Below are 23,048 nucleotides of genomic sequence, written 5' to 3' on the forward strand. Positions count from 1 at the left end.
AAAAATAGTTAAAAATATATTCAAGACATAATTTTCAATGTATTTTTCCCCGTAAAATTCAATTCTGTAGTCAAAATAATTTTATTTTCACTCTTTTTAATTTTTAATTTCAAAAAATCCTCAAAAACCTCAAAAAATTAGGTTTTTTATCACAAACCTCAAAATAATCGAGGAAAGACTATTTTTTTACTGCATATTCGGATTCAACATCGAAAAATACGTAAGAAAAAGTATATCTGGTCAAAAATACAGACATCTTTTTTTTATGTGGGCCTGTGTAATCTAACATGTAGACAATCTCCGTGGAATGGTGGAATGATAAGCGTAGAAGAGTTATTACGACTTCAACATTTTATAAAAACATGGTATAATTTTCAACTGACATAAGAAACAGTTCAATTGTACTACCTGGTGTGAAGTCCAGTGTCATGGTAGGTGTCATAAACGGTACCTCGAGTATGTAATAGTACATTATGCACCTAGGGAGCACAGTGGTCAATCAATGCACTGGATGATATTGCAAACCAAGCAAAGCAAACTTTATAATATTTTCCTTTAATCTTACTAAAATAATAAATTAATTGACACCTTCACAATTGAGACATAAGAGAAATGTTAAATCTAAATAATTAATTTATTTGGTACGCAGAATACAGCAAGTTAGATATTCTTCAACATTGAGTCTGTGAATATTCAAAGCATAAATTTACAGAGTTTTTTCACAGCACAATAGCTGCATATTTCTATTCAATGCATGAAATCAAGGAATACCGGAGACACGTAAGTTCATGTGTTTATTGGCCAGTCTCTTTCTCTGCCAAAAAGTATTAAGACACGTATTCTAAAAAAGTATGTTTTTACTGTTATATCGCTTGATTGAATATGGACAAAACATTTTTAAGTTATTGACATATATGCTGAGAATAATTACATTTATTTATGACATCAATATTCATTTAGTTTGAAACGTAGTTGAGTAAGCGTTTGAGTGGTTCGTGCTATTTCATACCATAAAACAGTTTTCATATATTCTTATCGCAAAGTAATACATTAGAACTTACTGCGTGTTATAACTCTAACACTGAAACCACTGTCGTGAACAATATTGTCTCCTAAATAGTTTTTTCATATTATAAGAACATATTATAAGAACAAATAGTTTTTTCGTATTATAAGAACATTCTGAAGCAGGTTAGTATATTATGTTGTGACACAAAACTAAGTTTTACCCTAACCGGTCGATCAATTTCCATTAATTTCTTATCACTAAATCATATTATTTAATGCTGTACGAAACGTTATTAATTTTTCTTAAAAAAAATTTATTTAGTAAATTATGAATATTCAATCGACATAAATACGAAAGATATCGAAAAAAATTTATTTTCAATTATTAAAGTAAGTTTCGTTATAAAATCGGCGCATTGAAAAGGAGGCAAACGTGTTGATTATAAATCAGAGTAGTGGTGCATAGAACTTAATATCATAGTGAGTACATTTTCATTATTTGTTGAGCTAAATTTTTAATGTCATACTCATTTTATCGATAATTTATTGTTTCCAGTTTTACTTATGCAAAATGTTTGAATACGCATTTTTCATACGCCTTTGGTTAGTAGCTACCCCGGGATTAGCTTTCGAATGGTTGACAGCACCCGAAATGTTCAATAATACCATTGCCAGACTATTTTACGAAGAAAGAGAATATAAATCGCATCACATACTCAGTCTTAAGGTAGAAACTCTGCTGTACACAGCTAATTTCCCAGATAAACGGTGTACCTTCGATTTAGTAAGCCGCCCGACTGCTACTGCAATGAATATCACTTCATTTAGGCAACCCAATAAAAATCTAATTGTGCTTTCTTGGTACGACGAAATGGCGAACGATTATTATCATCAAACCAAAATTACAATACTAAACATGAATAATTGTACTAGAATTGACCTTAATGCCTTGATCGAAAATGCTATTATTGTTCCGTCATATGATAGTTTGGACATTTTTTTCCGTGACTCCAGATATCCTTGTGTATTTATAAAAGATAAGAATGATACGTGCTCTATTTATCAATGTTGGTACAGCTATCCTTTAGAAAACATTAGCAGTACCCCTACAACAAGCTTAACAATGGGATTTCTTGCTGATCTTGATTGGTCAAGCATACGTATCGAGCGATTGCCATCCAAGGATTTTATTGTTCGTGGATTTGACGGTGGACTCTACAGAGTACTGAGGCAGAATCGTTTTAGTGGCAAATTAAAAGAACTGATGTTACTACGAAGTCCTCATCAGAATTTGCAAATGGCTTCCACAGGCTTGACTTTTTGCTGGATCTACAATTCTGGCAGTGACAACAAAATGTATTGTAATCAGTTCAATGATAAAAATGAGTTAGTTTACTCGACTGAAGCATCGTTTGACGAACCTATGATAATTATGTACTTGCAATCTGACTATGAAGGACAGATTAGTTGCGTAGTTGCTAAAGCTAAGTGCACAGATATTAGAGATTGCTGGATACATATACGGAGAAATTTTTATCGCGGAAGTAATAAGTCCTCAGAACATAAGGGTATCATTAATTGTAAATCACGAAATAGGAATCATAAGGTGATTTTCGGATTTCCAAAAAATACTACTGAAATAAACGGAACAATTATCTGTACTCGGTCAGGGGATGTATTAGGTACTGAGTGATATTGTGAAATCATTTACATTCTATATGAAGTTACACACAACTTCGGTCTAACAGTTTAAAATCGCTGTTGCGTATCTAAATCAAATAAAGAAAAACCTAGAATTTTATTATTTTATTATTCCTTTTTTTAAAAAATCAGTGCATGTGAAACGTGAAACACAATTTAATTAACAAATTGCGATTTTAGATTTATTCATTTTTATATTTGGATTTGTGAAAAATTTACGAAATGACGATAAGAAGGTTTTGTTCTGAAAAATTAATGTTCTTCACTATAATTATACCTTTAATTTGATAAGTTGAAAATATTCACGTTGAATGTGAAGATATCTTTTTCTATTAGAAATATTAGTTTCATTTTCTTCAATAGGAAACATTGTTTCCTCGAAGCATTTTTCTTTATCTATAATTTATTTCTTTTTGTGACGATTTGTTAAATTTTTTTTAGTTTTTTTTTTAATTAGTTTATTATATACGAGTACTCTGAAAAACTACCTGTATATTGAAATTTGTTTAAATTTTTTGACTATGCAAGTGTTCTTTCATTAGTATAGATATTCGACCATTGACGTAAATCTTGCCTATTTTTATTGTAACATGTGAATTTTTTAATTTTAACTTTTTGGCTACCTTCAAGATTAGTATCTAAATATATAGTATCCTCGCTTTTTTGTGTATGAAAATATTTAAATTGCTATGTTAGACTTATTCTATATTTTCTTAAATTTTCCTTCAACAAGTTTTTACTCAGAAAAAAATTCCGAGTTTTTGAGTGGCCAAGTCAATCCCCGAATTTAAATCCTATAGAACACTTATGGCAAGAATAAAAATTAAAAATAGGGACTGAAACTTGTACAAATAAAGCTGATTTATGGGAAAAAGTTGAAGAAGAGTGGCAAAATATCTCTCAAGAACGAATTATAAAATTGATTGAATCGATGCCTCACCGATGTGCTGCCGTGATAGCTGCAAAGGGTATTGCTACTAAATATTGATGGACAACATGAATCCTTTTATTTATTTGTAAGTTTTTTGTACATATATTGAGTAATTTCTGTTTGGCCGGATATTTATGAAGTATCAAAAATTATCATTTTTGCTATAAATAATTATTGATTGTTATATTTAATTACCTAACCATGTAATAATGTAGTATAAAAATGTACTTTCTAATGGTATATGAAAGTTATTATTTTATACTATTTCAACCACAGTAAATTATAAAATTATGATTGGTCGGATAATTTGGCTTGCAACTGTAGTATTGGTGTTAGTATAAATTTCGTATTTATTATTCATTCAATGCTTTTTAGTACAACTGCAAAGATTTTTTATACTTGAATTACGAACGTTCCAATAAATAAATAAATGTCTTTTTGGATAAAATTTTGAAACTTTCTTAGGTCTATGGCGTATTGTTTGATTATTTCTAGCGCTTGTTACACTTTTTGAATTTTTTTCAAGGAGACTTAAATTTGGCTTTGTTCAGTAATATGTAACCGTGTTAAAGTAATTTTTAATACTATGTAGTTTGTCGTATAGTTTATCTTTTCTATTAACTTTTTTTGGATGTATTTGACCTCGCTTTTATTATTTTCGTTTACAAATAACATTACAGTTAATATTTTGCTAATATTTTGCACACTGGTATCCAATTTACTTGATTTTTGTTTACGTTTATTTGTAACCTTATGAAATTTATAAAGTGAAATCATTAGTTTTAGGTTAATTCGGTTTAAAATCCATTAGAACGTGATTTTTTATATTTTTAGCGAAGGGGTGTGGAATATCTTACAAGTTTGATGGTGTAGAATTGTTATTATCTAGCCTGACTGATGAATATGTTTTCATATGTAGAATTTTTAGGTTATCTATAGCGACCGTACAATTTTTCACGAGATGACCTTCTAAATTGCAAGAGAAAAATTTAACTGTATATGTGCTCTTATGTTACGTAAGCTTATTTGCCGCCAGCTACCTACGTGTTAATATCGTTATTTCATAATTGTAGCTTCGAATTTGTTAAGCATAGTTTCGAAAACATAATTGAGAAGGCATTTGAGAAAGTAACTTTCTTAAATTTACGTACTAATCATCTCGTTGGAACTTCGTGTTTGCCAATCCTAACAGTTTGAAATTTATCAGTTAAGTAGATCAAATGTCTTTGGTAAAGAGGTATATCAAAATTTTCAAGATTCGAGATGCACATGATACATTTTTGAATTGAACTATTTCGCCTGTGGTACACACATGAATTAGGTGAGTGCGAGGTATCCTACATAGTACTATTCGGAATAAAATAAAATAAAACTATTCAAGTGAAAATAAAAAGGTGAAGTGGAGTTCACATAACTTAATATTTATTAGAACACAACTCTAAAGAAGTTAACGGATTACATGAATCGTGAGTTAAAAAAAGAGAGGATAAGTTGCTGCAGACAACTTCACGAAAAGATAAGAAAAAAATTCTAGCACAAGAAACTAATGGTCTTACTTGCCTAATTGCGAGGTTGAAAGTGTTCTGGGAATTTGCGTTGAGCGAGTTAATAGTTATCCAGCTGACTTTCCCTCTCGTGGCTTAAGGGCCATGGGGCGTCGCAAATGGGCCGATTACACAAATTAATCATATCAGAATGACGTATGGAGATATAAATTACATTGGCAATAACCAAGCAATACTTTATTTTGATAGAGGTATCAAAGGTAAAACAATTTTAAAATAATTGAATTAAATTATACTGATGCTTATAATTTTATTAAAAACATTGATTTATGTAGCGTTGAATCAAATTCAACTGAAAAACTAGGACATCTCATTGTATGTTATATTGGGATTTTCTTATATAATTTAATATTTCTAAAACTCAGTGCTGTAGCAAGCCATTTTCCATTCTCACGAGCAATCAAAGATATCATACATGCATTAAAAAAGTGTTAGAGAAATATTGAAGATGTTGATTAAGTTTTAAATGATGGCAATGTTTATCAATTTATCAATTGATTGATATTGTATTAAAATATAGCTCGTTGTCTTTAAATTTTCCAAGTAAAAATAGACATGAAATTTTATAGAACGAAAATGAATCATTAAATAATTTTTCAGTTCTAGTCTGTCACCCGTAGTGAGTAGACTTGTTTACTATCGCTCAGCGTGTGGTCAATACTAGCCAAATAATTTAATATACCAAGTCTCAGGCGGCTAAGCCCCTGCTAAAATAAAACTACGAGTTTGATACAAATAAATATGGCAACTATACCTGCCAAAGATATGAGGTACGAAAGGAGGCTATCTACGACAGTCTTTTAGATGAAGTTTTTGATGCTTGTAAAAGGTAGAAAATAGGCCGAGACAGCAGGAAGAAGGATGGTACCGACATGCCATCAAAAAATATAAGCACTAGGACACGACACTCCGGCAAGTACCCGCAATAAACAGCGCGGGCACCGACGCGGCCCAAAACTCATCTGACACAATGGGATGGCATGAGTGTCACTTGCGTACCAGCTTTGAGAGTGCGCCTTCTAATCTTTACCTGCCTACCTGATTGCGTTTTTGAGTGAGCAAGAAAAAGATTTCGTTGTTTAAGATAGATGAACAAATGCCAACATGTGAAGGATGTGTGCGAGCGAGCGTGTCAAATGGACAGCAGAAATGTACGTGCGTGCGCATATGTACATTAGTGTGTAGACGTAGGTGTACCGTATCAACATATTTGCGCCAGCGAGAATGGGAGGGAAGGTCGGTCACCACGGCAGTCAGCTACCTTTCTGAAATATTTTGAGTCGATAAGCATAACTGATGCCGGTCGTATGATTGAGCGTCGCTGTGCTCTGCGTGATATGCCGAAAAAAATACAGGAATGGCCCGAAAGGCTCCGCCTTCACCGATAGAGGTGGTTAACGGCGAATAAGATAAAGTAACAGGCTGAGCGAGCGAGTACGCTGGTGACGGAACATCCCGAGCACTCTGATACGTAAGAAAAATATTTGTAGCGATAGCGACTTATAAATTGTTCAAGTATTAAAGATTATTATTACAAGTACAACGTATTCCTTTCCTCGTCGCATCACACGTCCCCGAACAATTCACATTGAAATGCCAAACTTGGTATTGATGATGCTGAAGAAGGTATCCCAGATAGCAATTTTGATATTGTTGGTAAATTCAATTTTGCTAAATGTTGAACGATCTATGTTATCTATCGTTTTAATTCTGAAATTGCTGTTTACTACTTTGAGATTTCGTATCTGATATTGTATTCCAAATTTACATTTTTCATTTTAATGTATATCAAGTTCATCATCTGCTACAACAATCCGTAGACATATTATTTTTAGAAAAATGGTGATCATTACGTGTATTGCTAATTTTTATCGTTATACAAAATCTTAACATTTTTTAATAAATGGTATTTCATTTGCCAACAGATGTACCAAGACTGGACCAATTGGGCCAACCAATGAAACTTCCGCAGGCAAAATGCAGATGTTCAAACTGCGAACGAGATGTCGGAGCCAACCATTTTAGGAGGCGTATGAAAAAATGTCTCGGCTTGGAAATAAATTCTGCTAGGGCAGCATCGCGTCGTAGTACCACCACCGTCAAGTACACAGAATCCGAAACTGTCAGCAGCGACGATGAGGACGACGACTGGGATAAGAGTAAGAAACGCAAACATAAATCCACGAAGAATCCAGCCAAAAATAGGAAGTAAAAAAACGGGCGTTTTAGAATAGTCATGTTTTTACTAGTAATTCACCGTCAGGTTAGTTAACTTGAATTATGCATAGTATAGATTTTTCCTTAGATTGATTCATTCATTTTTACTACTTTCTATTTTTTCTATTAATGGTTTTTACTAATTGCTACTTTTGTTCGCGTAATTAATGCAATAATTGTACATATTTTTTCTTAGATTACTTGATTCTTTTATGAAATAGTAGCGTGGATTTCAATACGTTTTCATAGCTGACTTGTTACTTTTTAAAATTTTGTAAATACACATTGTAAATATTTCAAAATAATTATAAAAATAATTACATTTAAGATAAATAAAAGTGTTAGTTCTTTAAATAAGTACAATACCATTACGTTTAAGATATTTATTTCAAAAGGGAATTTTCATATTTTTCAAATTTTTAGATAGTTTTATAAAATAATTTTTTTTGATTAAATCACATTTTGAATTCAAAAATTCTTCAACTGTTATATTTCTTGGCTCTTTTTATATAACAACTTTTATTAAATTATTAAATTTTATTAACATTAATATTGTTGGCGTTAATAAGATTCGTAAAAAACAATGAATGTAATCGCTTTAATTGTTACGTACATACAGGGAAGAATTCCTGTCCATACCTACTTTCGTACCAAAGTACCAGAAAACCCATCGCCAGTATGCAACTCTACCTTCTAATTTTACCGAAATGAATTAGTTTCATGAAAACCCCTATTTTTTTTATATAAATTTACAAAGAAACAATATTTATGTATAAATTCTTTAAAATTTTCGACCACTTTAAAGTATTGGAAGTTTAGAACCAAAAATTTAGAAAGTTTCACGTTTATCCATAACTTTAAAGTATAAATGAAGGAAAAAGGAAATGAAATATGTAGACACATTAGTGACTCATCTGACTGAAAGGGTTAATATACCACGAACTCAAACATGTTTGATTTTTTTAAGGCAAATTATTACTTTTAATTATGTAGATGAAATTACTTTAAAAATGTTAACATTATATTATTACGGTATGAATGTAATAAAATAACAAAAAGAATTATTACATTGTTCTATATTCCCAATCCAATCATTTTATTAATTTTTCTTTATTTACATGAATTCACAGCATTCGTGTCAATGGTAAATATCTTTCATATATATTTTTAATAGAATATATTATTAATAGAATAATATGAGATTGATACATTTAATATGTCTTAATTATGTATAAATCATCTGAAAATAATTTATTTTATGCGTGCTAGATTAGATTACTTTAAATAATGTTCTAAGATTTTATAATTTTTACAATTTTCAAACAATTTTATAATTTTCAAAATTTTCGGAAATTTTATATTATTTAAAATTTAAAAAAAATTTCTCATTTTCAAAATTATGATATTACGGCGATGGGAATAATGAGATGATAAAAGAATTACTTGATGGTATATGCTCAATCCAATCATTTTATTATTCATTCATTCAATCATTCACAGCATCCGTTGCAGTGGTAAGTAGGTTTCATTATTTTCAAAACACAACAATCTTTTTTCGGAAACAATAAAATGAGATTGATACGATATATATGCTTCTTAATTGTGCATGAAGCATATAATAATAATAAATATTATTCGTGCTAGCTGTTACTATTTTCAATATTTTTGAAAACTGTTAAAACTTTTAAAATAGTAGAACTCTGTATGTGCGCTTTGCTTAAGCTTACTGTATATAGATTTTTATTTTATAATTTGTTTTATCTTTCAAAAGCGTGAAGTTACTAATTATCCTGAAAAAGTTGATTGTAAACATAATTATTAATTTCTATTTATGTTATTTATGCACATAATTTTCATTAAATAGTTAAATAAACTCGCATAATCTAACTCAAGAAATGCAATACAAAATTGTCCGTGACTAAAGACATTCTTACGTTAGCCGATGACCACTTTTCAGAAAGATAACGCTTGAAATTTTACATAGCCATGGCATATGCTAATTTAGTTGGATATTGGTTTATCTTAAAAGCAAAGGAATATTGGTTTTCGTTATACCAAGTTATAGAATTTAAGAAAACAATATGACCGACTTCATCACATGTTATAATTTTGTATTTAAATAAATAAATTGATAAATTTCTGATTTACAATCTTTGGCTATTGTACATTTCTTCAATAATACTTATTTTTCTCATTAACATTAGAATAGACTTTTTTTAATTCCATTTTGTAGGTGGAAAACATTCTCGCATAATAGTGTCATACATATATATTATGTCAGCCATATGTACACCTATTAAACCATGTGTTATAACTAGGTTTTTCAAAATTATTATCGTTAGTATTATCATGGTTAATAATATTATGGTTAGTATATACTAACCATAATAATTTTCAACCACGTGCGTGAAAGCCGTCCTTATTAACCAATTAGATCAGGATCTTTCTAATTTCTAGAGAACATGATCGGAACATTTTAGAAATGTTTGTTATTTTTAATCAAACTTATTTTATTAATTTAATTTTTCAAATTGTACCAGCTACGTATCCTAGCATATTTCTAAATTTGGAATCTAGCACTGTACCAACACCGATCTAGACAATTACTGCAAAATATTCCAGAACCGATTTCTTTGCTATGTACGTACAGAGAAGGATTCATGTTCGCATCCGCTTTCTTACCAAAGTATCAGAAAACCACTTGCCGGTAAGTGTCTACTACGACTGATATTATTTGCGAGACAGTCGGCAGACGAGGGGAGGTGCATACCTGCGGCACCCTGTACACCGCGTCTCGGTTTATATGTTTATGTCTCAAGAGCAATTTGTACGTTGTTGCCGAAGGTATCAGTACTCTATTCAATGAAGGGTAGCGTCTCCCGCTGGAGAACAGACGCCCGAGAACTGAAAGATAATTTACAGCCGAGTTGTCAAATGTCGCTTGTACTAAATTCGGCTACCTAAAGTCATATCCGCCGACTTATTCTGAGATTTACGAAAACAAAAGAAGAAAAGGAAAGAAAATAATTTACGCCGAAAATTTGGCGATGATAGTGTGCATGTTAGTTGAAAATGATATAGAGGATATTCATTAGTTATAATAATAGGGGTATAAATTAAAATTAAACCGAATTCTTGATTGCAAGAATGAAAGAATGACATGCAAAAGTCAAACATAGTAACAATAAATGTTTTCGCATTACAACAAAATCAAAGTAAACTGATTTAATTAGAAATACGTCAATCAACTCAGCCTGCAATCTTAAATATGTAAACATTAATTAATTGTGGTTGTGACTATTCATAAAATGCAACATTTTCGCAATTAGTTGCCCGAGTCAGCTATTCGCAAATACTGTAAATAAAATTAGCTCTAGACATAATAATAGCTCAGAAACAGTGATCTTTTATGAATCAGAAACCCCATAATTGTAAATCGCGAGATCGAGATACAGGCGGCCCGTCTCTCGCCTATCGTATCCTAACTAACTCTAAAGGGAAATCCAGCATCGAAAATGAACCATTGGTAGAAACGGAGCCAAAGCAGAGAGAATAAAACGTGCCATTGGCCGATGGTCGAACGAGCGAGAAAAGGTGACACCCCCAACTTCATTGGGCCTTGAAGTGGGGGTATGCAAGCATGGTATTAAGTCTCGGCTTGACAGAGGAAAACTAACCAGTGTTGGCCCTTATTTTGGCAAGAAAGTTTCTCTGTATTTTTCAACGCGTACATCTCTCTCATTCAAACCAGCAATATGGCATATAGTCAATCCAAAGTTGACGAGATCGAGAAGCGCTTTCAGCAGTTTATGCAGTGTGAAGATGAGGTGGAAAAGGAATTGCAGGCTATCTATGAAAGCCTTCTAGATGAAGTTTTGATGGGATTCGTTTTTGATTCACATAAAAATGCCAAACTAGGTATCGATGATGCCGAAAAAGGTATCTCAGATGGAGATTTTTCTGCTACTAGTAAGTACAATTTTGCTAAATGCTGATCTATCTAGGTTGTCTATCGTCTGGATTTCGAAATTGTTTACTACTTTGGGATTCCGTGTTTGATATTATATTCCGAATTTACATTTTTTATTTCAATTATATCAAGTTTTTCATCTCTTCTAACAGTCCGTAAACATTATTTTTAGAGTAATTGTGATCATTATGTGTATTGCTAATTTTTATCGTTATACAAAAATCTTAACATTTTTCAATAAATGGTATTTCATTTGCCAACAGATGTACCAGGACTGGACTTAATGGGTAACCCAATGAAAGTTCCGCAGGTAAAATGCACATGTCCACACTGCGAACGAGATGTCGGAGCCAACCATTTTGCGAGGCATATGGAAAATTGTTTCGGCCTGGGAAGGAATTCCGCGAGGACAGCATCGCGTCGTAGTACCACCACCGTCAAGTACACAGAATCCGAAACTGTCAGCAGCGACGATGAGGACGACGACTGGGATAAGAGTAAGAAACGCAAACATAAATCCACGAAGAATCCAGCCAAAAAAAGGAAGTAAAAAAACGGGCGTTTTAGAATAGTCATGTTTTTACTAGTAATTCACCATCAAGTTCGTTAACTTGAATTATGCATAGTATAGATTTTACCTTTGATTGATTCATTCATTTTTATTACTTTCTATTTTTTCTATTAATGGTTTTTACTAATTGCTACTTTTGTTCGCGTAATTAATGCAATAATTGTACATATTTTTTCTTAGATTACTTGATTCTTTTATGAAATAGTAGCGTGGATTTCAATACGTTTTCATAGCTGACTTGTTACTTTTTAAAATTTTGTAAATACACATTGTAAATATTTCAAAATAATTATAAAAATAATTACATTTAAGATGAATAAGTATTAGTTCTTTAAATAAGCACAATACCATTACGTTTAAGATATTTATTTCAAAAGGGAATTTTCATATTTTACAAATTTTTAGATAGTTTTATAAAAAAATTTTTTTTGATAAAATCACATTTTGAATTCGAACATTTTTCAATCGTTATATTTCTTGACTGTTTTTGTATAAAAACTTTTATCAACCTAAATTTTGTTGACTTTAATACGACTCGTAATAAACATTATTTACATTAATTCATACCAACCATCTCAGTGGTAAATAGTTTTCATAATATTCAAAACATTACAATTTATTTCTGGAATTTATAAAACATATTGATACGATTGATGCGTCTTAATTGTGTATGAAACATCCAATAATAATTTATATTTTCTGAGTTCAATGAGGTTACTTTTAATAATTTTCTAAAATTTTATAATTTTAATAATTATGTTATTACGTCAATGGGTGTAATGGCTTGATAAAAGAATTACGTTGTGGTATATGCTCAATCCATCATTTTACTTATTTATTATTAACAGTAATTCACAGTATCAGTATCATCGGTAAATAGCTTTCATAATAATAAAAACTTTACAATATATTTTTGGAAATAATAAATTGAGATTGATACGATTTATGCGTCTTAATTGTGTATGAATCATCTGAAAGTAATTTATTTTATGCGTGCTAGATTACAGTACTTTAAATAATGTTCTAAGGTTTCATAATTTTTACAATTTTCAAACAATTTTATAATTTTTAAAATTTTCAAGAAATTTATCATTTTCAGAATTATGTTTTTACGGCGATGGGTATAATGAGATGATAAAAGAATTACTTGATGGTATATGCTCAATCCAATTATTTTATTAATTATTTCATTCATTATTTACATTAATTCACAGTATCCATGTCAGTGGTAAATCACTTTCATAATTTTCAACAATTTACAAAATATTTTTGCAATTAATAAAATAAGATTAATAAGATTTGTGCGTTTTAATTGTGTATGAATCATTCGAAGATAATTTATATTATGCGTGCTAGATTAAATTAGTTTCAATATTTTTCAAATATTTTATAATTTTCCAAATTATGTTATTACTTTTATGAGTGTAATAAGATAATAAAAAACTCATATCTTTGTGGTATATGCCTAGTCCAATCATTTCATTATTTATTCTTTTATTTGCATTAATTCACAGCATTTGTGTCAATAGTAAATAGGTTACATTAATTTCGAAACATTACAATCTTTTTCTGAAATAATAACAGGAGATTGGTACGATCAATATTTCTTAATTGTGAATGAATTATCCGAAAATAATTTATATTATCCGTACTATCTTTTACTACTTTCAATATTTTTCAAACTGTTATAACTTTTAAAATAGTAGAACTCTGTATGTGTGCTTTGCACAAGCTTACGATATATATATACGTTATCGATTTTTATTTTACAATTTGTTTTATCTTTTAGAAACTTGTATCTACGGAAGTAAAATAATAAATTTAAAAGCGTGAAGTTATTAATTATCTTGAAATAGTTCATTGTAAACATAATTTTTTAATTTCTATTTGTTATTTATGCACATAATTTTCATTAAATAGTTGAATAAAATCACATAATCTAACTCAAGAAATGCAATATAAAATTGTCCGTGACTAAAGACATTCTTACGTTAGCCGATGATCACTTTTCAGAAAGATAACGCTTGAAATTTTACATAGCCATGGCATATGCTAATTTAGTTGGCCATTGGTTTGTCCTAAAAGCTAAGGAATATTGATTTTCGTCATACCAAGTTATAGAATTTAAGAAAACAATATGACCGACTTCATCACATGTTATAATTTTGTATTTAAATAAATAAATTGATAAATTTCTGATTTACAATCTTTGGCTATTGTACATTTCTTCAATAATACTTATTTATCTCATTAACATTACAATAGACTTTTTTTAATTCTATTTTGTAGGTGGAAAATATTCGCGCATAATAGTGTCATGCATATATATTATGTAAGCCATATGTACACCTATTAAACCATGTGTTATAACTAGGTTTTTCAAAATTATTATCGTTAGTATTATATTATGGTTAATAATATTATGGTTAGTATATGGTTAATAATATTATAGTTAATATATACTTACCATAATAATTTTCAACCATGTACGTGAAAGACGTCTTTCTATTAACCAAATAGATTCTTTCTAATTTCTAGGATACATGATCGGAACATTCCAGAAATGTTGGTTATTTTTAATAAAACTCATTGTATTAATTTAATTTTTCAAATTGTACCAGCTACGTATTCCAGCACATTTGCAAATTTGAAATCTAGCACCGTACCAACACCGATCTAGGCAATTACTGCAGAATATTCCGGAAGCGATTTCTTTGCTATGTGCGTATAGAGAAGGATTCCTGTTACTATCCACTTTCTTACCAAAGTATCAGAAAACAATTTGCCGGTAAGTATCTACTACGGTCGATGTTATCTGCGAGACAATCGGCAGACGACGGAAGTCGCATACCTGCGACACCCTGTATGGCGCGTCGGCATTAATACGTTTATTCCCCAGAAGCAATTTGTACGGAGATCAGACGCTCGAAAACTGAAAGATAATTTACAACCGATGAGTCTAATGTCACTTTTACTAAACGGAGCTACCTACAATCAAAATTTACAAAATCTTACTCTATATTTGTAATCAACGACTTCACAAACCTCAAGATGGATAATTTTTAGCAAATGTTCATCATCGAATTTCTCCGGAATAAATTAGATTCATGAAAACAATTATTTTTTCTATATATAATTTATAAAAAAATAACATTTATATATAAATTCAAAAAAATTTCCGAGCTTTTTAAAATTTCAGAAGTTTAGTACCAAAAATGTAAAAAGTTTCACATTTATTGCTGACTTCAAGGTATGAATGAAGAAAAAAGGAAATTAAATATATAGGCACTTTAGTGGCTCTTCTGACTGAAAGAGTTAATATACTATGAACTCAAACGTGTTTAATTTTTAAAAGGCAAACTATTACTTTTAATTTATTAGATGCAATTACTTTCAAAATTTTAACAATATTAAATTGTTACGGTAATGAGTGTTATGAGATAATAAAAATAATGATCACATTGTCCTATATGCCCAATACAGCTATTTTTTCAATTATTCCTTGATTTACAGTCATTCACAGCAACCTTGTCGTTGAAAAATAGGTTTTCTATATTTACAAACTTTTTAGAATCTATTTATTTGTATAATAATATGAGATTTATACGATATATAGTTCTTAATGTGTATGAAGCATTCGAAAATAATTTATAATATCCGTGCTCGATTAAATTAATTTTAACAATTTTCAAAAATTTTATAATTTTCAAAACTGTTTTTACGGTGATAAGTTTAATGAGTTGATAAACACAACATTACATTACGGTATATGCCTAATCCAATCATTTTATTAATTGTTTATTTATTTACATTTATTCACGGGATCCATGTAATTGGTAAATAGGTTTCATTGATTTCAAAATTTTACAATATATTTTTTAATATAATATTATGAGATTAGGACTATTCTATTTCTTAATTGTGCATCCGAAAATAATTGCATCCGAAAATAATTTATATCATGCGTGCTAGATTGCACGAATTTTAATATTTTGCAAAAATTTTACATTTTTTAATATTATGTTATTACGGTGATGAGTATCATGAGTTGATAAAAATTACATCGTGGTATATGCCTAATCCAATTATTTTATCAATTGTTTTTTATTTATATTAATTCACAATATCCGTGTCAATGGTAAATAGGTTTCATTATTTTCAAAAATTACAATCTTTTTCTGAAATAATGAAATGAGGTTGTTACGATTTATATATCTTCATTGCGAATGAAGTATTCGAAAATAATTTATATAATGCATGCTAGATAACATTACTTTATATATTTTTCAAATATTTTATATTTTTTAAAATTATGTTATAACTTTTAACATTTTTTCGTTGTGGTATATGCCTAATCCAACCTTTTTACTAATAGTTCCTTGATTATCAGTAATTTACAGCATCCGTGTGAATGGAAAATAGCTTTCATTATTTTCTAACTTTTACAATCTATTTTTTGATAGAATATAAGATAAATACGATGTACTCGTATATTTCATAATTATGTATGAAATATTCAAAAATAATTTATATCATGCGTGATAGATTTGATTACTTTTAATGTTTTGCAAACATTTTATCATTTTTATAATTATGTTAATACTTTTAAAATGTTTTCGTTGAAGTGGTATATGCCCAATCCAACCTTTTTATTAATTGTTCCTTCATTATGATACAATTTTTTAAATTCAACTTGTTAGGTGGAAAACATTCGGGCATAATAGTGTCATATAATTCATTATTATTAGAAATTACACTATTAATAACTATATATAAATATATACACGTTCATTTCCACTAAGAAAGTGGAAATTTCTTCGCTATTGTAGGGTGAAGGTCACAGTAAAGATTCAAAATGAATTATGAATTTTATAAGTAATGTAACTATTTGTTTATGATATTAATAGTTTTATATAATTTTATGTTTATCATGCAGAGCAAATAATCAGTTGAATAAATTTATATCGAAATGGCAATTCAATCTAATCTAAAAACACTCATAAGTTATGTTATCTTAAAATTTTTGCCACAAATTATGTCAATTCGTATAGGCCAAGGAAACGTCAAAATCTCGATCTTCAATCGACCAATTAAAACATTTATAGGCTTCATTTTTCAATATTTTCTTTATTAATAGAGGACGATTTTTTTAGAATGATTTTCTGGAACAATTTGAGTACACATTAAAATATAATTAGTGAATAATATATACTTTTACTCAACATTCCGACGTAAGTGAACAGATTTTATTGTTCCTATCATAATTGTTAATATTTATCTTATTCGCATTTCTTTTTTTATTACATAGTTCGAATGCGATATATACGGCTTTTAAAATGCGTTATATCTACGCTTTCCAAAACTATTATAATTAGTATATATATACTAACCATAATAATTTTCTACCACATACAAGAAAGATTGCCATCAATTGGCTAAATTGATTAAGAACGTTCTAAGAAATACGATAGGAACGTTCCAAAAACGTTAGTCTTTTTCAATAAAACTTATTTTATTAAATTAATTTTTTAAATGGTACCTGCAACGTGTCCCAGCATATTTTCAAATTTCGAATTTAGCAAAGCACTTTAGCAACAACGATCTAGGCAATTGTTGCTGATCATTCCAGAACCGATTTTGTCTGCTATGTATGTACAAAGTATTCCTGTGCGTACCTGCTTTCTTACCAAAGTATCAGAAATCAACTTGCCTATAAGTATCTACTAAGGCCAATATTATCTGCGAGACGGTCGGCAGACCAGGGAAGGCGCATACCTGCGACACCCTGTACACCATGTCTCGGTTTATATATTTATGTTTCAAGAGCAATTTGTACACTGCCGAAGGAATCAGTACTCTATTCAACGAAGGGTAGTTTCTCCCGCCGGAGAACAGACGCCCGAGAACTGAAAGATAATTTACAACCTAGCTGTCAAATGTCAAATATACTAAACTCGGCTACCTCGACTCATATCCGTCGACTTAATCTAAGCTTTACGAAAACAAAAGAAGAAAAGGAAAGAAAATAATTTACGCCGAAAATTTGGCGATGATAGTGTGCATGGTAGTTGAAAATTATATAGAGGATTATTAGTTATAATAATAGGCATATAAATTAAAATTAAACCGAATTATTGATTGTAAGAATAAAAGAATGACATGCGAAAGTCAAGCATAGTAACAATAAATGTATTTCTGTTTTCGCATTAGAACAAAATCAAATTTAACTGATTTAAACAGAAATGCGTCAATCAACTCAGCCTGCAATCTAAAATATGTACACGTAAATTAATTGAGGATTCGACTATTGATAACATGCAACATTACCGTAACTAGTTGCACGAGACAGAGGTATTGCTGAATACTGTAAATAAAATTAGCTCTGGACATAATATTAGCTCAGAAACAGTGGTCCGTTATGAATTAGAAGCCATATAATGGTAAATCGAGATACAGGCGGCCCGTCTCTCGCCTATCGTATTCTAAATAACTCTAAAGGGAAATCCAGCATCGAAAATGAACCATTGGTGGAAACGGAATCACAGCAGAGAGAATATAACCTGTCATTGGCCGGTGGACAAACGAGGGAGAAAAGGTCACACTCATGACCACATTGGGCCTTGAAGTGGGGGTTGCAAGCAGGGCATAAAGTCTCGGCTTGACAGAGGAAAACTAACCAGTGTTGTCCCTTATTTTGACAAGAGAGTTTCTCTGTCAAGTACTTTTCAACGCATACCTCTGTCATTCAAACCAGCAGTATGGCATATAGTCAATCCAAAGTTGACGAGATCGAGAAGCGCTTTCAGCAGTTTATGCTGTGCGAAGAAGCGGTGGAAAAGGAAAAGGAGGCTATCTACGAAAGCCTTCTAGATGAAGTTTTGATGGGATTCGTTTTCGATTCACATAGAAATGCCAAACTTGGTATTGATGATGCCGAAGAAGGTATCCCGGACGGCAATTTTGATTCCATTGGTAAGTACAATTTTGCTAAATGCTGAATGATCTAGGTTGTCTATAGTCTGGATTCCAAAATTGTTGCTTACTACTTTGCGATTCCGTGTTTGATATTATATTCCGAATTTACATTTTTTATTTCAATTATATCAAGTTTGTCATCTCTTCTAACAATCCGTACACATTATTTTTAGAGTAATTGTGATCATTGCGTGTATTGCTAATTTTTATCGTTATACAAAAATCTTAACATTTTTCAATAAATGGTATTTCATTTGCCAACAGATGTACCAGGACTGGATTTTTTGGGTAACCCAAGGAAAGTTCCGCAGGTAAAATGCACATGTCCAAACTGCGAACGAGATGTCGGAGCCAACTATTTTGCGAGGCATATGGAAAATTGTTTCGGCCTGGGAAGAAATTCTGCGAGGACAGCATCGCGTCGTAGTACCACCACCGTCAAGTACACGGAATCCGAAACTGTCAGCGACGACGATGTGGACGACGACTGGGGTAAGAGCAAGAAACGCAAGCGTAAATCCTCGAAGAATCCAACAAAAAAAAGGAAGTAAAATAACGGGCGTTTTAGAATAGTAATGTTTCTACTAATAATTCACCATCAGTTTTGTAAATTTTGTACTACTTTATTATTGTTATACTAATGGTTTTTGATACTTTATACTCTTTCTATTAATAGTGTTTACTAATTTCTACTTTTGTCCGCGTGAATAATGCAATAAGTGTACGTGTTTCGTTTTATATTACTTGATTTTTTTATAAAATTGTAGCGTCGAATGAAATGTATATATATATATATATATATATATATATATATATATATATATATATATATATATATATATAACGGAATTTCTAGTTTAATTTAGCTTAATAATAATACACTGTACATATTCCATCTTAAACTACTCGATTTTTTTATAAAATTGTAGCGTCGAATTAAATGAATTAATATAACGCAATTTATACTTTAGTTCGCTAGAATAATGCAATGTACATATTTCATCTTAGATTACTTGATCTTTTTTACAAATCTGTAATGTGGAATAAAATACATTGTCATAGCTGAGTTTCTACTTTGTAAACAGTTCGAAATAATAATAAATATAATTACATTTAAGATAAACGAAAGTGTCAGTTTTTTAAATACGCACAATACTATTATTCTTTAAATATTTATATTTCAAAGTTATTACTTGGTTTTATTAAATAACTTTTGATTTCCAAAATTCTTTATCCGTCATATTTCTTAACTTGTTTCATATAAAAACTTTTATTAACATTAATTTTATACATGTTAATTAGACTCGTAATTAACAATAAAAGTAAAGGTGACGTCGCTCGGCAACCGCCGGCACGGCACACTGCATTACTCTACATTATGCAATAATGTTAAGAACTATAGGAACCTGAGGTGAGCGCGATGAGATATTCTAATACGATAGTATAAAACATAAACCATCTCGGAGAGAAAATACGAGTGTACAGCGCAAACGTTTTTTTCAAATTTGCCACATGGAATCTTATCAATCAATTCCTGAAATTCATAAATATCAATTGTTATTCGCACGACGTAGAGTCTGAGTTCCAACCGATCATCGAATAAATAAAAAATCCGGAAGTTTGTTTCTGGTGCGAGTCGAAATTGTAAGTAAATATCACGGGAGAATACTTCGCTAGCGCTTTAACTTGGATAACTGGTTGTAGCTATGTTCCAAATCACTCTGCGACATCATGATCTCTCGAATTTGATGGAACATTGGCAATTAACCGATGCAGTTGAAGGGTGTCTCGGTACAACGGCCTACACGCGCACCGCCGAGAGGGAAAGAGAGAGAGAGAGAGAGAGGAGGCCGTGTACAGTCCGATCGAAAAGTAGGTGAAGTTCGCACGCGCGCACCAGACCTCGATCCAGATCCAAGGTTGATGTCATTGCTGCGTTGCCCGCGTGCGCACGATAAATAAACGGCCTATACGCGGGTATTACTTTTTACGGGGATCCTTGACTTTTGCGATCGACGACCATCTTTTCGTTTTACAACTTCGAGTAATTAATTGTCGCAGTTAACGATGTGAGAGCGCGTTCGAAGCTTGACTATTGTTTCGAGTAACGAGCTTCGTTATTTTCTCGGGGTAGTTGGCAATATATTTTTTATTTTATTTTTTCCACTTCGAGTTATTAAAAGTTTTTCCACAGAAGTGTGATGGGTTTTTCTTTATCAAGAAATTGAAAGGGTTACGTGACCTTCAAGCTTATTCCGTTATTAAATCGACGTAGCTGCTGAATGATATCTCATTATTATTTGACCTTGAACTTCCCCAAGATATGAAGCTGCTGGCTGGACAAGTAAAATAGCATCACAAAACATAATTATGCAAAGTAGAAACGATCTGCAATGTTAATTAACGCGTGTTTCCCAAGTTCCGCGAGCTTTTTGAAACCATAAATAAAAACAAAAACTTTCGGGAAATTATCGATAAACTTTGTCGCTGCGCAAGTAAACAGTCATCTGCATTTCTACAAACTTTTGTATCGCAAGATAAAATTCGAGGGAACTTGTGTCTTTCTTCCACGGCTTTATGATAATCCGATTCTCTGCTTTTCTTCGCAGTGGCAATGTAAAAGCGAGAGAATAGCAACGCAGCTGAGCCAAAACAATGCCTCGAGGGCTTTTCGAAGACGTGTTGAGCGTCAGATCGGAAACGAGATGGGTTTCGACTTAATTGAATCAACGCAGACGTGAGCTCGGCTTCTAATTACTCGTCCATTTCATTTTAATCTATACTTATTTTCCCTTTCCCTTCGTTACACCATTGTTTTCTTTTTATTTTGTCAGTAGCTTCTACGGAATGACCATTCGAGAAATTCGCCGACTGATCATTCAACGATCTTGCCACTAAAAGAAAATCTTATCGAATGATATCTTCAATGTGGTATCGAAGAAAAAACTAAAAATCCAAGGCGTCATTCTTCATTCCTTTTGAATTAATGCGCGGCCTCTCCGCAATCGCACGGTCGTCCTGTTGAAATCAGACAATCTGCGGTCCACTGGGATTCGGATCAATTCACCTGCCGTTGTCATGTTCTGCTGCTGCTCGCTTTCTTCCGAGTGTTATTGCGTCAGAGCTCTCGCGTGTGCTTTAAAAAAAGACAGTGTGCGTCGCTGATAAAGAGGGTACACATACCAAGTTGCGCGTAAAACTTGACCTTGTTGACTTTTTTTTTAGATTATCGAGGTGTCGTTAACGAGTTATGCACGAATTAGTTCATTTAATTATACGTCTGTGATGGCAATTATTTTGTTATTTTGGGATTTCATGCTCTTCTAAACATATATAAATACGTAGTAACAGTATTAAAATATAACTCGTCTAACTCAGGTGTTACTTCAAATACCAATTAAAATATGCTCGTACAGTAATTAAAAGAATGTGATAACAAGATCAAAAGATAAATTTCTGATATTTATTTAATTTTGACCGAAGCATCGCACTTTACTAGTAATTTAATTGAAGATATAGTCGGTGATTTTCATGCAGCCTAATTAAAAGTAAACAAGACGTATATGTGTGCAATAAATTTGATAGAATGCGAGCGATAGGGTAATAGTACTTGAATAAATGCCCTCGGTATAACTTTTAATAACGTGTTCGTGCAATAAAAATGAATTATACCACGTAAAATGACAGTATTTCATTGCTAAATTTAACTTGATCTATTTCTAATTGCAAGTTTTGATAACGCGAATGGAATACGTTTCTGAGGTGGATCAACTCTGAGCTCGTGCGAGTACTCAATGCTACTCTGAATGCTATTTTTACAGTACCGTCTGACTACATTCACGTAATAATTAGTTTTCACTCACCAAAAGTTTCTTAAAGATTAATTTCCAGATGTTGGAACTCACAACTAACCTACACACCTCTGAAAGTTGCAGTACGCAGTGTTTGTACATTATTTTTCTCGACGGTGAAAAAAAACTCAACAAAACTGAACTAAAAAAGAAAGAAGAATGAAACATTTGTGCTTCGAGCTAAAAAAGGAAAAGAGGATAAACTAGATTATATCCGAGAAGCAACGGGTAAATATTGCACGGGAAGTTGGGAAGTGCA

General features: G+C 31.2%; 4 protein-coding genes across 4 annotated transcripts; all 4 read left to right on the forward strand.

Annotated features, from left to right (window-relative positions):
- The first annotated feature begins 1,101 nt into the window (after positions 1-1,101).
- On the forward strand, positions 1,102-2,962 carry LOC131666727 (uncharacterized). The gene is made up of 2 exons (XM_058939591.1): positions 1,102-1,488; positions 1,565-2,962. Exon 2 carries the CDS (start codon positions 1,580-1,582, stop codon positions 2,699-2,701), a length of 1,122 nt encoding a protein of 373 aa, XP_058795574.1. The 5' UTR covers positions 1,102-1,488; positions 1,565-1,579; the 3' UTR covers positions 2,702-2,962.
- A 4,082-nt stretch (positions 2,963-7,044) lies between these two features.
- Positions 7,045-7,417, forward strand: LOC131666702 (SAGA-associated factor 11 homolog). Its single transcript, XM_058939559.1, has 2 exons — positions 7,045-7,060; positions 7,131-7,417. The coding sequence occupies exons 1-2, from the start codon at positions 7,045-7,047 to the stop codon at positions 7,415-7,417; spliced, it is 303 nt and encodes a 100-aa protein (XP_058795542.1).
- A 3,760-nt stretch (positions 7,418-11,177) lies between these two features.
- Positions 11,178-11,942, forward strand: LOC131666703 (SAGA-associated factor 11 homolog). The gene is made up of 2 exons (XM_058939560.1): positions 11,178-11,391; positions 11,656-11,942. The coding sequence occupies exons 1-2, from the start codon at positions 11,178-11,180 to the stop codon at positions 11,940-11,942; spliced, it is 501 nt and encodes a 166-aa protein (XP_058795543.1).
- Positions 11,943-18,721: 6,779 nt separating this feature from the next.
- Positions 18,722-19,489, forward strand: LOC131666704 (SAGA-associated factor 11 homolog). Its single transcript, XM_058939562.1, has 2 exons — positions 18,722-18,935; positions 19,203-19,489. The coding sequence occupies exons 1-2, from the start codon at positions 18,722-18,724 to the stop codon at positions 19,487-19,489; spliced, it is 501 nt and encodes a 166-aa protein (XP_058795545.1).
- Positions 19,490-23,048: the final 3,559 nt, after the last annotated feature.

Source organism: Phymastichus coffea, unplaced genomic scaffold (genome assembly GCF_024137745.1).
Source record: "Phymastichus coffea isolate CEN01 unplaced genomic scaffold, Cenicafe_Pcof_1.1 PCOF00060, whole genome shotgun sequence".
NCBI lineage: Eukaryota > Metazoa > Arthropoda > Insecta > Hymenoptera > Eulophidae > Phymastichus > Phymastichus coffea.